At 41.0% G+C, this 14,016-nt stretch overlaps 1 protein-coding gene across 11 annotated transcripts in view; it reads left to right on the top strand.

Moving 5' to 3' along the window:
- ICA1 (islet cell autoantigen 1) overlaps positions 1–14,016 on the top strand; it is a 145,309-nt gene that overhangs the window by 113,586 nt on the left and 17,707 nt on the right. For 10 of the 11 annotated variants that reach the window (XM_032643867.1, XM_032643877.1, XM_032643872.1 and 7 more), the window contains exons 9-12: positions 3,499–3,596; positions 5,858–5,910; positions 8,552–8,614; positions 8,725–8,757. In XM_032643867.1, coding sequence (XP_032499758.1) covers positions 3,499–3,596; positions 5,858–5,910; positions 8,552–8,614; positions 8,725–8,757 — 247 coding nt within the window. The remainder of the gene's footprint in view (positions 1–3,498; positions 3,597–5,857; positions 5,911–8,551; positions 8,615–8,724; positions 8,758–14,016) is intronic. The other variant, XM_032643878.1, reaches the window with a different exon arrangement.

Genomic DNA, 14,016 nt, shown 5'->3' with positions numbered 1-14,016 from the left:
ATATTTAATAAATAAGCCCATGTGCTCAGTATTAATTTTGCTTATGATTCTATAAGCCTTTTCACATTATTCCCCTAGCCTTTGAATTTCCTAGCTAAAGAGCTCTAATGTTTGCCGTTTAACCTTATGTACATTAATTTATCAACCAACAGGTGCATACACAGCACCTCTCTTGAGTGGCAACAACAAAATTGTTTTAAGGACAATGGTAATAGAAGGAAGGAAGGAGTGATTGTCACAGGAATTATTAATAATAAAGTAGCAATTGGAACTGCAGCCATTCTGTTGGTGAAGCACAATAGTGACTGAACCGTGATGGTGGTGACAGGGGGCCAACAATTGAGTGCCTGCTAATGGCCCAACAGGAGCAGGGGTTGAAAAGAAGGAATAAGTGGTTTACATCACAAAGGGGTTGTCTGAGAGCTGCTGGAGTGTGGTTCTGAGGGGAGGTCAGGCTAGAGACAGAAGGGATGATAACCATGGAGCTGTCAAGGGCATCTCAGGGGCTTAGGCGAGCACTGTGGCAGCTAGACATGGCCGGCTGAGAGCAGCTGTCCTGGCCCTGCCACTGCTGATTGATACAAAGGAAACGCAGAGAGAAGATAACTGAGCAAACCAGGAGGCCTGAGCGAAGCGTCACAGAATCTAAAAGCAAGACTTGGAGCCGGCGGAGCCTTCTCTGGAAATTCTCCTGGCTTCACTTTGACCACGGCTGGACCACTCTTTAGAGAATAAAACTGCTGGAAGTGGGGTGTGTATGAGTGTGTGTGTGAGTGCCGTGATTGGCAGCTCAGTTGAAAAGAGTAAGTCCTTGACATCTGTTCAACTACTCCTTGTGGTTGCACATTTCCAAAATGCACACACACACACACACGTGCCCAGCTTTTACCAGATGCCTTTGGGTGTACACACACACACACACGTATGAAGAACACCAAGACTATGGTCCATATTCCAATTGCTTCATTTGTTCCAATGCTGTCTTTCATAGCATTTCCCCCTCCAGCCAAGGATCATAGAGTCCATTTAGTTGTCATGCAGTAGAGAGACAGAAAGAGCAAAAGAGTATAAGGAAGCTAATGGGGACAAAATGTTAAGTATTGAGGAATGTGGGTAAAGGAACATTCTCCCTGTGTGACCCCTGTTGACCTCTTTATCCCAGTCTCATGAGACTTGTCCTGTTACCCACTACTCTACAGCCGAAACAAGCCAAGCTGTTCCTACCGCTAGGCCTTTGCACCTGGGGCCCGTGGTTCTCCTGACCTGCATGTGGATGGCTCCTTCCTGCCATTTAGCTCTGAGTTGAAATATCACTTCTAAGAGAGGACATTCCTGCTACCTGCTACCTTATGACCCAATCATTTTCTATCCCCCTATATCAGTTCTCTGCCCGGATCCATCACTAGCTTATAATTTTGTCTGTCTTGTGCACCATGTATCCCCAGCACCCAAAACAGCCCCTGGCCTTGGTATGTGCTCAAACACTATTCACTGACTGAGTGTACTAATCTAAATGTCCAGAAATAGGGAATCATTAAAAACTATGGCAATGCCTTATGGATGTGGTTTAAGCAAGAAAATGCGTCAGAATCCTAATCAGGGGACATATATTCAAAGAGAACATTTAGCCTTACCTTAGAATATTGGCAATATGAATTAAACATTTATATTTTTTTAATTCAGTATTAAATGTTTAAGATATATAAAATCTTTTTTATATTCTGCACTCAAATTGTTTTAATTATGAAATATCTACATACATTAAATTGGTTAAGAGGGCATCTATGCTCTATAAAAATATCTACTATACAAACAAGGATTCCAATTGTATAAGTCGTATGAGTAAGAAAAAAAACAGAAAGGAAATATTATAAAAATAATAACTATTTTAGGGAAATGGAATTACGAGTAATTTTTCCTTTTTTACTTCCCAAACATTCTACATGTGGTTTTATTACTTTTCTAATTAAAAAAATATTTTTAAAAGACAAAACATAATACAGGATATGTATAATGAAATACTAATAAAACTGTAAGTGCAGTTTGGAGATGGAAGGACGTTCTTGAATTTGGCATGCTCAGTGAATGACGCTTTATGAAAAATGGTAGTAACTGGTCTGGACTTTGCAGAGACTGATAGGACTTTGAGGATAGACAGATAGGTAGAGAGAGCTTTTTAGGTTAAAGCAGCAGAATGAGCAAAGATAGGAAGGGAGCAGCTAGCACACAGGAGACCGTGAGGAGAGAAGCCTAATTGAACGGAAGGACATGTAAGGTTAGTGGGAATGCATCTGGAAGAGTAGGATAGGGTCACATTTTAGAAGATCTTTTAAATTGGTCAGAGAAGTTTAGACTAGAAATGGAAGGAAATAAGAAACTACAATGGGTTCTTGAGAAAAAGGGTAATGTGATGGCCTGGGTGTTATAGGAAAATTATTCTAGCAGGAAGAGTGACACCAGTGTCCATCTAGTGTCCATGGCAGACACCAAAACCAATCACAGCTCCACTCTGCCAAGACTCAGCCTTCAGACCATTTTCAACCAGCCCTCCGGTCAGCCATCAGTAATCAGTCCAAGTTGGCATATGAAAAGTTATTGCCTCCTCTGTGTGTGTGTCATACTAGAAAAGTGAAGGATGGGAAGGAGACAGGAACAGAGAGGTGAAGACCCAAAGGATGAGGACTTTAATAGTTCTGAGAATATAAGCAGGATAAGTATCTTGAGATATTTCTTTTTTGTTTGTATTATAATTAGGCTAGAAATGGAGATCTTTTTATATAACTCATTATTCAGTTGTTACAGGAATGTTTTGCTTTTTCAGGCTTTGTCACTGGTGTACAGTTCCTTGGCACTTGCTTTAAAAAAAAAAAAAAAAACCTTTCCTTAAATATTTAATAAACTTTAAGAACAGTCGCTCAAAGAAATTATGTGCCAAAAAAAGACTCTCACCCGTTTTTAACCTACAAAGATTTGGATGCACCTGCTCTGTCCACTCGTGGGAGTTAACTTGTCAGAATTTGTTAAGTCACTGTTTTGGGTTTGAAAAAAAAAAGGGTTTGTTTCCTCTTGGTTTTTTAAAAAATAAGCTGTTTTATATTGCAAAATAGCAAACAAAATTAAAAATAAAATTGTCTCATCTTTGGGGGAGAGAAAGCTTCTACTCTGTCAGTGTGTGGGCTGCAAGCAGAACAGAATGTTTATCTTAGCTGCATGTTAAAGATGGAACATAAAGTTAGCAATAGCCAAAAGGCCTTCTTTTGAATAACTTATCACAAAAGGGAAAAACATAAATCTAGTGGCAAAACAACTCTCCTTTATAAGCTAGTATTTCTTGGATAGGTCTAAGAACATCCAAAATTTCATTTCCGTCCACTTGTTTGGTTCAAGGTTACCTCCCCAAACCTCTAATTCAGGGTTTGATTACTGGGACGCGTGGCAGTTGAGTTTTTAATTGACCTTTCATTTTCTTTTGTTTTCTTTCCTATTATCCTGATCAAGAGCTTACAAGACCCTATGAAAAAACTGGTTGAGAAAGAAGAAAGGAAGAAGATTGCCCAGCAGGAAAGTGCAGAGGCCTCAGTGGAGGAACCAAGTCAGTAAGTCACAGCTCCTTCTCTTGGCAAACCTTTCTTCCCACAAGTAAGGCCACCGCCATCCTCGCAGACCCAGTCTGCCGGGGTTTCTGACACAGGGTGATTGCTTTACTTCCTCACTTCTCTGAGTAGATGTACTAAAATTGAGGCCAAACTCCTCCCCTCACATATTCCTGCTAGGCTGGGACTCACTTATCCCAAGAAGAGACCCCTTTCTGGGGTCTTAGGAAGGGCAACTTGTGAGGAGTTGACTGGGGCAAGAGAGGGCAAAGGTCCCCAGTACTCCCTGGCCTCAGACCCAGCTTCCTGCTCTCTGGGATTTCTGCACCCCATCTATTCCTTTTGTCACCATCAGTTACAAGATCCTGTCCTAGATAGGAAATCCCCGGCTTTTCTCTCATAGAAGGAAATAACTTACTAGCTTACCTCACAACACATGTAGTACTCAGGTGTTATGATACACAAGTGTTGGGTCTTGACATTTTGTTTCTACGTGCAGACTTTCTGTTTCCTCCTCTGTGAAGCGGAGAGCAGCTTTGAGCGCAGGAAGTGACTCTCCATCATCATTCCTTGCCTCTTTACAGAGAAGCCTCCTCCAGTCATTTTTAAACACTGAGATGAACTTTTCAACATATATGCTGCATGATTCCTCAACTCATACAGCAAGGAGGAGGTTTACATGTGAACCTATGTCTTTTTCTGTTGAGATGTCATAGCCCGTGGGAATGGGGTTAATCTTGAGCTGGCTAACCTAGTAGATTACCTTACCTCCATTTGTTCTTCCTTTTCCAGGCAAAAAAGTTTAGATGACAATCTTGTGCTAAAACAGGTTTACATTTTTACTGTGTTTCTAAATCAGGTTTTAAATATCTTTTTCATCTGACAGAAGTATTTACCACCAAGAGTAACCTTCTTTAATTTTATTTATTTTTTTATTTTTTTGCGGTATGCGGGCCTCTCACCGTTGTGGCCTCTCCCGTTGCGGAGCACAGGCTCCGGACGCGCAGGCTCAGCGGCCATGGCTCACGGGCCCAGCCGCTCTGCGGCACGTGGGATCCTCCCGGACCGGGGCACGAACCCGTGTCCCCTGCATTGGCAGGCGGACTCACCACTGCGCCACCAGGGAAGCCCGCCTTCTTTAATTTTAAGGCAAATACTAGAAAATTTCTTTAGTGCAGAACAAAGACAATTTTTCACTGTAGGAACAGCTATAGAATGTGCTCTGAATCTAGTACAATTGACTATTTGAGGGGGAAGCAATTTAACCTATTACTGTTAGTAATGGTGATGCTAGCTACCATTTAGTGAGCACCTACTGTGTATGAAACACAATGCCAGGTGCTTTATTCATGTTATCTCAACTCATTCTCATGTAATTAACATAGGCATTTCCCTGTTGTGTTAATGATGGAAGTGGGGCTCAGAGAGGTTAAGGGACTGCCCATGGCCCCTAGTATAGTAAGAGGCAGGGCCTGGAGTGAGTTCTGGTGCCTTTTTTTCACCATGTATGTTACTGCAATCAAAGTAAAGCATTAACTTTTACTTAGCGAGGAACCACCGAAGATTAGTTTTGGGTGGTTAGTTTTAATTAATTTCATATTTCTTCATTATTTTTAGTACTTCCTTTTTTAAAGCTCAAAAAGTATAAAAGTAACTAGTTTAAATGACAATGAAATTTAATAAGAATTTTGTTCAGAAATGGCAGGTAAAGCGAACCACTTTGCTAGGAGGGGGATTCAGAGGCACCAGCTGAATCTCAGGGCGGTGATGTATCTGCGCCATCACCTTACCCATGAATAGTGAGAGTACAGTAGGCGACAGTCTTGTGGATTTGAGGATGATCCTGCTTTCAGCCTTATGTAATTTAGCTAACCTCCTGAGGTATCCTCTCCTGTAACACCACGAATCAGAATAAACACCTGCTTGTCCATCAGTTTTTTAACTATGTTTTTAAAGTGATAACTGTAAGTATCTATCTTTGTTATACATAACTGCCCACCTAGATATTTACAGAATATGTGCCTTGGCATGAAACTAAATTCAGACGTTAAGATACTACTAACCAGTTTTAGTACAGGGACAGAAGAAAGCCAGCAAATTTATTTCTTCTTCCAAAAATACATAGCTTGTAAATGACTGTATGTTCATACTGTGTGTGTGTGTGTGTGTATGTACAGTAATAGATATTGTACAGAAAATCTGGCTCTATCATAAGTATAACATTTTCAGAACAACATTACTAAACTTTGTTTTTTAATTTTAAGGTTAATTTCATTAGCGGATGAAAACCAGCACAAGGAATCCTCTAGTTTTAAGAGTAAGTTTCGATTTTTATTTAGAATTGCTTCTGAAATACTGTTGCACAACAGCCAGCTCATTTTCTTTTTTGGTAAACTTCTTCTAGGCCTTTTTTTCCAGTTGAGAAAATTCTATATAATTTGCTTCCTATCATTTAAGTTTTAAATTTTCAAATGTCAGTGCTGTTGACCCTATAGCGTTATTGAGAGAGGTTGTATACTTTGAACTAGAAAACAGCATCATTAGTCATTTCAGCAGCAGCCTGTCAGGGGAGCATCACTATTGATACTATTTCTTTTACAACAGGTGATAACATTTCTGCTCTTACCATTACGAGTTGTAACTGCCATTTGGGCTGTAGAGATGGTTGCAAAGAGATTACATGATGACATCAGGGGAGTTCGATTTTGGCTGTGTCATGGGGTGTGTATTGGTCATGGTTGGGAACAGGTGGGAGAGCTCAGACACTGCTCTTCCAGGTGGTTCCTGGTCCTGCTCAGTACTGAGTGGCACCAGATCCCTCTGGCGTACTGACCCTCATGTGGTCGGAAGAGGGATCAGAGCACTGGTGGACCAGACAGTGTGCTTTGAAGGACTTGTCAGCTATTCCTGCCTTCTGCTATTACAGCCCCTTCATTCACCGGTGGTTCTCGCATGAGGAGCATGGGGTAGGGTAAAGTGTGACAGAACTCAGGATGGAAAGCTGAGCCTTTCGCTGGGACTCAAATTCTTGGAGATGCAGGGGAAAGTTTTATAGGTAATAGGAAGAGAACTAAAATTACCCCAACCACCTGTTCAGCTTGGCCCTCTCGGAATGTATCTGCCTCTGCCCTTTGCTGGGGCAGCCTTTCCAGGAGACAGGAGGGGACAGATTACACCTTAGAATTCCCCCTCTCTTCCATCTCTTCCCTTCACACTCTGTCTTCCTTCCTACTTTTCCAACCACATCACCTACTTTATTCTTCTCCCATTTACTGCTTTCTTTGCTTTTCCCCCATCTGTCTTTCAACAGGGAAAAAAAAAAAAAAAAACTATCACTTTTTTGCCTCTACAGCTTGGCTTCGTGTCATCCCTTCATGCTTGTATGCCTTCACTTACTCATGTACTTGTTCATTTGTTCAGCGGATGTTAATTGAGAGCCACCTCTGTGGCGGACACAGCACAGGGCTCTGGACCCATGGTGATAGACCCTTCCAGGATGGGGCTTACAGTCAAAAGGGGAAGCAGGTGGTAACCTAACAATTACACAAGTAACTGGGCAACTCCAACTTGGGTGTGGGCTGCAAGGGCGATGGGCCTGTGTGTTAGGGTGACTTCACCTGTTCGAGGGCATCGGGGAACTGGCTCAGTCAAGGCTACTGCAAGACCTATCAAAGCAAAAGAAACAGCCTGGGCAAAGACTATGAGCCAGGGAGGACCAGGGGAAGGTCAGAGGAACAATGTCCTAGAGGTTGACGGAGGGAGTAAGTGGTAGAGGAAGCCAGAGAGGCAGGCTGGCCATGTAAGAGCCTCTGGCTGTATTGATCCACACCCTCCAGCCTCAGGATCATGCAGGGCTGACAGCACGAATCCTGTGGGAATCTAAGTAATTGAATAGAAAAATTTTAGTTTTGTGGGAAAAATGTAAACTCCACTTGATTCTATTTCTATTCAAATTATCAATATAGATCGTTTATTTGTACAACATGCGACAGTGCAGGGGGATCACATTTTCTCTGTGTGCCGTATGTTCACTTGCTTGTGGTAGCTGCATAATATTTTGAGATCGTAAATGTTGATTTCCTTATTTTATATATACACAGAATGGAATCCATTATAATGAAGTGCCATCTGTCCTTTATTCTGGGACCTGTAGAAAGTCTAATGTACCTATGAGCAAACCAAGTTTTAAGATCGTTATATTGTGCGTACACATGCACACGCACACACTTTATCAGGCAGAAGGTACAAAGAGTTCCCATATATGCCCTGCCCCCCGCACATGCATAGCCACCCCCACTAGCAACATTCCCCGCCAGGGTAAACAATCAGTGAACCAACACTGACATATTATTATCTCTCAAATTCCATAGTTTCCATTAGATGTTGTACAGTCTGTAGGTTTTCACAAATGTTTAATGCCATGTATCCACCACATGCAGAGTACTTTCACTGTCCTAAAAATCCCCCGTTGCTTCACCTATTCAACTTTCCCTCCCCCAAACTCCTAGCAACCACTGATCTTTTTATTGTCTCCATAGTTTTGCTTTTTCCAGAGTGTCATATAGTTGGAATCACGCTGAATGTAGCCTTTACAGGTTGGCTTCTTTCACCCGTAATCTGCCCTTTTATTTTAGCCAGGCCCACGTGGCTGAGGTTCCTTAGCACACCGTCACTCGATCTTCTAGTACTTAAGTCACACATTTGTCCGTAGAAGGAGAATTGTTGATCAGTGTCATATAGTTTTCTACCAAACAAAACAAGGATTCAGGGCTGTTAACTCAGCATTCATTGAGAGCCAGCAGCTTGGGTAAATTATCATCTGAGGACCCCTGCTTCTGTGTGAGTGAGTTTGTGGATACCATTTCTTCCTGAAGCCATGTATTTACCTTAGCGTTAGTATATGAACACACACACCTTTCTGAATTGGTGATAACCAAATGCATGTGTTATATTTACAGCTGAAGATGGAAAAAGTGTTTTATCTGCCTTAGACAAAAGCTCTATACATAATGCATGCTCAGGTAATCTAGATTAAGGAAAACAACTCAATTTTAGTAATTTGACTCAAACTCCTTACAAAATGAAAATGACTCAATTTTCTTTTCTTTCTTCTCCTCTAATGAACCTATAGATGAACTATTAGACATGAAACTCGAGGAAGGTGGTAAGATTTATGCATTTCTTTGGGGTTATAATTTGTTTAATATTTTAAATACTGTTGTTACATGCAGGAAAATGTAATTTTTATCTTTTGAATAGCTTTGCATTCCCAAGCAATTGTTTTTAGGTGACTGTCATTTGTCTTTATAAGTGACTTCAGATATGCTCAAGCACAAATAGTATGTGTAGATCTGTCATCTTTAGTGTAATTACATAATGTTCAAACTACTGAAGCTAAAAGCTATTATATCAGAGGTTGAATGCTGGAGTAGAAAAAAACCATGGCTTTCAGAATCAGACAGACCTGAATTTAAATATGGTTCTCCTATAAATGATCTCTATGGCCTTAAGTAACTTGCTTCATACTTAAACTCTTTTAGCCTCAGTTGTTCTCATTTGTAAATTGGAGCCAGTAGCAACAGTCTTGCTGGGTTATTGCCAGGATTGGAGATCAAGTATGCAAAGGGTCTTTCATCGTCTCTGACACAGGGACACTCTCCAAACGGTAAGCAGAGATGGTAGGACTAGAAATGTTGCCCTGCTGGGACTTCCCTGGCAGTCCAGTGGTTAAGACTCTGCGCTTCCACTACAGGGGTTGCGGGTTTGATCCCTGGTTGGGGAACTAAGATCCCACGTGCCGCGCATAGTGTGGCCAAAAATAGATAAATTTTTTAAAATCAATAAATAGATTATAAATTATGAATTTAGGCAATTTTCAAAAAAAGAAAAATCTAATTAAAAAAACAAGAAAGAAAGAAATGTTGCCCTGCTGATGTACTGTGCTTATCTTCATTGAACCTTAGTTAAATGCACAGGGAAAGCTTGCCTGGCCAGGTCCCACACCCAAGTTCACCAGACCTAAAATCATTTACTAAATAACCCCCCACAAGAGATTCCAGAACTATGGATTTGGATGAGACATGCCTAGTCTTAAGCGATCCCAAGAAATTGAGTGTGTTCAGCTTGGTCATAGCCTTTGCTTTCCATCCTACCCCTGAGATTCTCAGCCAAATTCTAGAGCGTCCCTTGCCCTGGGTGGCTGGCATACCGTCTGCCCTGGTCCTACAGGTTTCTTACAGGACTAGAAGTGGGCCAAGGTCATCCTGCCGGCCCCAGTTACCTAGGGCTGATGATTTTCTCTACTCAGTCTTTGCTTGATTTGGATTTAATTCCCAGAGTGTGAGAGGAGAAAGTCTGGAAAACAGAGGACATTGGTTAAAGTTTTTTTCAAAATTGGAAAGGCATCACAACTCTAGGACTAAGTTTCCAAGACTTTAAAAAAAAAAAAAAAAAGTTTCCAAGGCTAAGGCATATAAACTTGAGGGCAGAAACCCACTTTCCTTATTGATTTTTCATTCTAGGCAACACACTGTGCAGTATTTCATGAATGTCCATGCATATTTATCAGAATGTCTACTTATTTGTAAATACTGAAATCACACCAGGGTATGAAAGTAAAAAAGCAAATAATTAATGCAGATTACCATTACATGGCCTATATTTTCATAAAAATGTTTCTCCCTTGGCTTAAGGATAGAATATTTTGATGAAATAAAAGTGCTTTTAAACAAATTATTTTTTGGAGGGGGAATATATTTCAGTCTCACAAAGGTGAGAAAAGGATAATAATGTAACAAGTAATAGGTACCCACCACCTAGTTTTAGCAAGTCTTAACATTTAACAGATTATTTATAATTATACATAAGCTTCAATTTATTTTGATAGGAATATGATTTATCCTATTCCCAACCTCTTGTTTATATAGTTTGCTCTTTGCTTTTATTATCTCCTATTTAATTTCATTATTTTAATAAACATAATTTTTGAGTAGGTGGTATATTCACATTGGTGCAAAAATCAAAATGATATAAACGTATACAGTAAAAAAAACAAAAGCAAACCTCTCACTCCCATTGCTGCTGCCCACTCTCCTCTCTATTCCAACATTCCCATCCCTTAGTGCATCCCTCCAGTGTTTCTTTACACAGACACAAGCACATTTGAGTCTATAGTCTCGTGTTTCCCTGCTTCTTCCAAAAAAAGTTTCTTGGTTTTGGTTTTTGACTTTTTAAACTTGGTTATAGTGATACAACACTAACCCAGTAGCCATGCCTTTCTTCACAGAATTAAGTCAGAAATGCTAACTGCCCAAGATACAGGCTTACTTTCATGAGCTTCTTCTAACACATGTGCCAAGATATGTTGGAATAAGATTTATATCTTTCTCCTTATTTAAAACACCTCATTGGTTTGTAGTTACAATCTTTGTTTCCTAGAATTGTGGCTCATATACTTTTTTTTTTTGAGCACTCAACTTAATTCTGAAGATAAAGAGATGAATGTGCTCTTCCTCAAAATGTGTACTTTTTCTCAGGCAGGAAAATTGATTTACAAATTTTCTTGGTTAAATGCAGTGTCACATAATTTCTCCTTTCCCTTTATCTCTGCCAACCCACAAAGCCCCCCCTGAGTCAGCAGCCGTGCTTTCCCTCTATCTGCCTCTTATGCGTCCGCAGCCCCAGGGGTAGCATCAGCTTAAAAATTAACATGGCCACGAGTATAAAAATATTCTCTCAGTGTACAGAGAACTTGCGGTGATGGAAGAAAAGAATACTCTTAATTAGTTGACTTCCAAATGTGTGCCCTTCGGAAAACTGCCAGAAGGCCCAAATCCTGAATTAAAATACTGATTATAATATGTAAGACATTAAACAATCAAGAAATAAAAAGAGCTTAATCCAGGGATGGCTGACTTTATAGGACTGGGGGAGCTGTAAGCTCTAGCACCCTGCTGCTTGGAGGCTGGTTCACTCCCAGTGGTGATTCTGTTGGACAAGTCATGGCTAAGCCCTGGTACAGTGTTATCAGAGAGCAGACCGCTTCTGTCTACAGCAAGGACACAATTCTTCAGGAGCCGTGGCCCAGAAAATCACTCCGACTCAGTGTCATAATGAAATGTGTTTTCTCCTACTAAATAGATAATGTAATGGAAAACCAATATTTGGCCAGTTTATACAAACATTTTAAATGAAAAAGAAACTGAGTGACATTTTGAGATACTTGAAAGTGGCTCTGAAATCACCTTGTGACCACATGTGACAGTCCTTAGTCTCAATTCACAAGTTATAACATGTAAAGTCTTGTGTTCCTCAAAGTTGGGCCAAGAAAAATAACTCTCAGATAACTGAACAGAAAGTGGTGGGATAAAGTAGAAGAGAGTTACGTGAATTCAGCTCACCTAAATCTCCTAACTCGGCCTTATCCAAAATATCCCTCTCTAGGACAGGACTAACTGGACCAATTTTAAAATGGTTTAATTGTTCATATTACAATGAAAATGTTTGTCTTTGGCTGCTTCCTTGGTTTCTATCTCCAGATTTGCGATTCTAAATTCTGGCCAATTAGCAAATGACTGAGACACTCACTCACTAGCTCCCATATGTCTGGATGAGAAGCTTTAGCCTGGAGCAGTAATATGCATTTCTGTCGCTGCACCCAGGTCCTGCCCAGTCATTCAGAACTGTCTCCTGTACTTACCTATATATAGCTAACTAGGGGTCCCATTGCTTCCTCACAGCCATGTGTCAAACACTAAGCTCATTATCTTTTCTCATAAACTTTCCCTTCTCCCTGTCTCCCTCAGTCTCCAAGGGAGAAAACTGCTGGCTTGGTTCCTTTCATGAGATAATGGTGTACTTTAAAACCAAATACTGTTCTTATTTGATCACCTTATAGTCTGTAATGTTCTATGTAGCTTTACCCCTGCTCCAGGTATCAAGTTTTCCGGTAATACTGCTTGCTTGTTAAGCTCTAATGCTACAATGGAGGAGCAGGCTTATCAAAAAGTATTTTTTTTGTTTTGTTTTGTCTTTGTGTTTGTGGTACGTGGGCCTCTCACCGCTGTGGCTTTTTCCCCGTTGCGGAGCGCAGGCTCCGGACACACAGGCTCAGTGGCCATGGCTCACGGGCCCAGCCTCTCCGCGGCATGTGGGATCTTCCCGGAAGGGGGCACGAACCCGTGTCGCCTGCATTGGCAGGTGGACTCTCAACCACTGTGCCACCAGGGAAGCCCCAAAAAGTATTTTTTGAGTGCCTACTCAGGGTCTAGCATTGTTGGGATTTTTTTTCTCTGATAGGGGAGGGGTTTTTTGTTTTGTTTTTTGTTTGGGGTGTGTGTGTGTGTGTCCCAGAGGGTGGGTTTTCCTCCATCTGCTATTACTATCCATGTCTTTTTTCACCAGAAGGGAGTTTTTAGAAGCAGTATTCTTGAATTCCAAACAAGTACAATTTGTTACCAGAGCCTTTTATAATGAAGACTATTTTTCTTGTTAGACAGCTTTGTAAGGTGGTTTCCTACCCAAGTGTGAGGATAGTGTTGGTGTTTGGGGTTTTTCATGTGTGTTTCAAGCGTGTGGCCTTTACAATTAGTCATAATGTTGAGAGTGGGGACCAGGGAGCAAACCAGAGTGTCTTCCTGTTTCACACACAGATGAAGGGAACTTCTGTGACATTTATCTACTTGTTTTCCTGTGCTCTCATTTTGGGTCTGTGTAGTTTTGTTTCCATCTTCTGTGTTCCTAATTTCTGCTGAGGTCATGAACCTCAGTATGATTTCAAAAATATCACCCGAGTGGGCTGTCACCTGGCTCCTACATTAGGTTTCTGTCACCCACACTCAGTCTGAACTTGAGAGCTTCCTCTGAAGGTCAGTTTTCACTCAATGAAAACTCACTGGGTCAGAATCATTGTTGCTAGGGAATGTTTTCCCAGAGGCATAGGGTTTTTATTTTTGAATCCTTGGGCAGGGCAGGGCAGGGCAGGGTAAACGTGCTAAGTGGTTCTGTCATCTCGACCATTCTGCCATGGTGCCTGCAGCTGTGAGCTTTGCCTAGCTACCAGTGGAGCCATATGACCTTAGAAACCCTACAAACTTTACAAAACTTAAATATTTGTTTATATATGAGATCCTTAATAGGCTCTGAAGTGAAAGCAGTGTGGTACACTGAAAAAACAATTTGACCATGGGTCTCCAGCCAGATAATTTATAACTAATAAAGTATATGACCTTGAGGTCACCTAGCCTGGGTGTATTTCTCCTCATCTGTAAAATGAGTTAGAGGAGATGATTTATACGATCCCTTTCAGTTGAGTATGACTCTTCTCTTTGGGCATCTCATTGGTAGAAAACAGCAGGTTCCCAGACAGGAAGGCAGGAAAGCATGTTTGAGGAATGGCAGACGGAGGAGTTTTGCTGAATCATAG

This window comes from Phocoena sinus, chromosome 9 (assembly GCF_008692025.1).
Source record: "Phocoena sinus isolate mPhoSin1 chromosome 9, mPhoSin1.pri, whole genome shotgun sequence".
NCBI lineage: Eukaryota > Metazoa > Chordata > Mammalia > Artiodactyla > Phocoenidae > Phocoena > Phocoena sinus.
This window is presented reverse-complemented; position numbering and strand designations above follow the sequence as displayed.